The sequence below is a fragment of the Lucilia cuprina genome, chromosome 5, assembly GCF_022045245.1.
Source record: "Lucilia cuprina isolate Lc7/37 chromosome 5, ASM2204524v1, whole genome shotgun sequence".
Classification (NCBI taxonomy): domain Eukaryota; kingdom Metazoa; phylum Arthropoda; class Insecta; order Diptera; family Calliphoridae; genus Lucilia; species Lucilia cuprina.
The window spans coordinates 13938720-13942535 of record NC_060953.1 but is presented as its reverse complement, the minus strand read 5'-3'; the positions used below and the strand labels follow the sequence as shown (position 1 = coordinate 13942535).

At 29.1% G+C, this 3816-nt stretch overlaps 1 protein-coding gene across 1 annotated transcript in view; it reads right to left on the bottom strand.

Moving 5' to 3' along the window:
- LOC111684657 overlaps positions 1-3816 on the bottom strand; it is a 77765-nt gene that overhangs the window by 39847 nt on the left and 34102 nt on the right. Inside the window, exon 2 of the mRNA XM_046951540.1 lies at positions 757-980. Within this exon, the coding sequence (XP_046807496.1) occupies positions 757-980 (224 nt within the window). The remainder of the gene's footprint in view (positions 1-756; positions 981-3816) is intronic.

The window sequence follows — 3816 nt, the reverse complement described above, 5'->3', positions numbered from 1 at the left end:
CTAGAACAGAACTAGAATAGAACTAGAACAGAACTAGAACAGAACTAGAACAGAACTAGAACAGAACTAGAACTAGAACAGAACTAGAACAGAACTAGAACAGAACTACAACAGAACTAGAACAGAACTGGAACTGAACTAGAATTGCAACTGTAGTAGAACTGAACTAGAATGGAAGGGTATTATCTAGTCACGTTTGTTTGTTTTGCTACATTTTAATAATGTATTAGTTTTTCTTTTGCTAAATTCTTTACCAAACTCTCTTTTAGCTCGGCAGAGTTAGTATCTGTCACGTGTGAAAATATGTGAGAATCGTTTACTCATACGAACTCTATCTATAGAAAAAAAAAACTATTATGTATATAAAAGTAATAACACGAATAATGCAACAAAATCGAAGTGGAAACTCTTACAACTGCTACTTCTCGATGTGTATAAACCATTTATGAATATGTAATTCTAGTTGTACTCCCATATATAGCTTTAGCTAGGTTTGGATAAAGTTTTACTTGTTCTTTTTGTTTTCAGTAGAAAAACGATTTTTCAAACAACCACACAGTAAAAACACATATTCCCGTAAAATGTGCTAAACACACACACACATACATTTATATTGGAAAATTACAAAAATGCAAAAATATGCATAAGTGTGTTTCAGACATAAATATCTGAATGAATGTGTTAAATTTTGTATAGTTTGTAAGGGTAAAGCAAAAAAAAAAAATTAAAATCCTATTTATTGTTGTTTTTACATACCTTGGGTGTTGCCACAGCATGTGCACCATCGTACACATACAAATGATCATTACAATCCAATTGCAACATATCGAAGCGTAACATGAATCTTTGTAATATTGAATGCGTTTGAAAGGTGATGATACAGTCAAGATTACGTTCATTCTGTGACCAGAGTACGGCACCATCAATTTTACGATACAGTTGTTGGAGAAAATGATTTTTACATAATGATTGCATGTAATCTGTAAATGAAGAGAGAAAATACATAATTTGTTTCGTTACATATATATGAACATATAGTTTTGTTTTAAAATTAAGCATATAAAAGTTTTATAAATACATATATATATTAAATTCGCATTTTAATTTAGAGTAAATTTAATTATAGTTTTTAAGTAAAATTATTAAATCGTTTTATAAAAATATCAATTAAAATACTTGTAAAATAAAAATATTTTCGCTTTTTATGTAAAATTTTCTCTTACATATAGAGCTTTATTGTGAACTTTCTTGTACTCTTGATTTCTCAGGAATAAATACAAAACAAATTCAGTTATAGAGCTAATTCAAAGTTGCATAAAATTTTCCCTACAGATCGTGTGTCTTTCAGTTCAGGATTCTTCCCATTGATCTGTTCTTTTTTTCATGCACAATTTTCTCTTAACTCTCTTTTTTTCTCTTTTCTATTTTTGTACCAAAAAATGTGAATTGAAAACTTTTTATTTTCTCCAGTGATCGTGAACATTTTTATAGAAAACTTTCACTTCATTGATTAGTTTTCGTACATGAAGTTTTTTTTTCTGCATAAAAGTTTCTTTAGTGATCGTGAACCTTTTTTAATAAAATGTCTTTAGTGATCGTGTGTCTTTCTGTTCAACATTCTCTTCACTGATCAGTTATCGTTTCACAAATAATTTTCTCTTACCAACGTCTTTCGTTCTGTATCAAAGTTTCTTTTGCGATACTTTTTCTATAGCGATAGTGCTTTTGTTATGCAAAATTTTTACACGCGATCGTGTCTTTTTCTATTCTAGATTCTCTCTAGAGATCGAAAGAAACATTTCTCTATCGATCGTTCGCCTCTTTGTTAATCAAAGTTTCTCCAGTGATCGTTTAGTTCTAGTTTTAGTTCAGTTCTAGTTCAGTTCTAGTTCAGTTCTAGTTCAGTTCTAGTTCAGTTCTAGTTCAGTTCTAGTTCAGTTCTAGTTCAGTTCTAGTTCAGTTCTAGTTCAGTTCTAGTTCAGTTCTAGTTCAGTTCTAGTTCAGTTCTAGTTCAGTTCTAGTTCAGTTCTAGTTCAGTTCTAGTTCAGTTCTAGTTCAGTTCTAGTTCAGTTCTAGTTCAGATCTAGTTCAGTTCTAGTTCAGTTCTACAGAATCATTAATAGTATAAAAGGAAAAGTTTAGTACAAAATTAATCGTTTCTTTGGATGTTTGAAAACTAATGAATCACTGCCCCGGACAGTTCTTCCTTTAAAAGTGACGAATTGCCAACTCTTTCCCTTTACTGTGTGAAATCTGCAGCTGTTATCCTCTTTTCTAACGAAAATCCTTATCAGACATGAATTATTCTGCCTGAACATTTTGTCTACAATTGACCAAATTGACATACATTAGTCTTTATTATTATTCCTTCACTTCCAAAAATACACAAACAAATGAGAAAGAGAAAAAACCGAAAATTTAATCCTGATTGCTATTTGATACAAGGATTGCAATATCAACACAAAAAGGATCAAATTGTGGGGATAAAAAAACAGCAGCAAAACTGTAATCACCCTTATGTCAAAGTTATTTTCTTATTTTCTATCGATTAGTTGGGCAAAAGTATTTAAGAAAAAAAATCTTACCCTAAAAAAAAGTTTTACAAAACTTTACCCTCAAGTCCAGGATTTAAGAAGAATTTCGTTTAGAGGTTTTAGAGTTTTTCTTTTTGATTTCTTTTTCTTCGTAATAATTTGCGAAAGAATATAAAACTTTCTTTTTATTGGTTTGAAAATGCAACATGTAGATTTTGGTGTTACATACAACGAGAAGGAAACAGGAAACGAGTAAATAAACAAAAGTATACACATACATACGTACATATAAAAACTTAAGAATGATGTTACAGTAGTAGTAGTGGTAATAGCTATAAAAAAGAAACATAAAAGAAGTTAATGTTTAACTTTCGCTATGAAAGCAAGTTTGCATACCTTTATATGTCTTGTAATTTTTCTTTATAAACTAATAAAAAACTATAGTATTTTTCTTTTTTCTATAGTTAAGTTACCTGCATAAAGAACAACTAACAAAATTATCATTAATAAAATCAAACTTAAAGAAATCTTCTTATGCAAAAAATATAAAGAAAACTACAATTTATGCAACATTGTTCATAGATGAATAATTTTATACTCTTTTCCCCGTTTCCTTATACATATATTCCTTTATCTTTATTTTCTTTTCTTTATGACTTCATTTTAAGTTCTCTTTAAAAAAATCCCGAAACAATACACATTTATTAACTTCTTCTAGTAGAAGTTCAGCATGAATATATGCACTTATATGGGAAATGTAAAAAAAAAAACTTTTCCTTTTGCTAATAAAAAGGAGCAAAATATATATAAAAAACCTATTAAAATTTAATAACTTGAAAATAATGAAAATAAATTTTAAGTCCTTCTTTAAGTTAAGAGGATGTAAAGAAAATGAAACCATAACAAACACAACAAGTGAAGTTAAAGTTACGTAGAAGAAATGCTTAAAAAGCAGCTAAAAGCTTAAAGTTGGTTTTTAAACTATAGTTGTAGATCAGTTTAAGTTCAGTTCTAGTTTAGTTCTTGTTTAGTTCAAGTTCAGTTTAAATACAGTTCTAATTCAGTTTAAGTTCAGTTGTAGTTCAGTTCTAATTCAGTTCTAGTTCAGTTCTAATTCAGTTCTAGTTCAGTTCTAGTTCAGTTCTAGTTCAGTTCTAGTTCAGTTCTAGCTCAGTTCTAGTTCACTTCTAGTTCAGTTCTAATTCAGTTCTAGTTCAGTTCTAGTTCAGTTCTAGTTCAGTTCTAGTTCAGTTCTAGTTCAGTTCTAGTTCAGTTCTAGTTC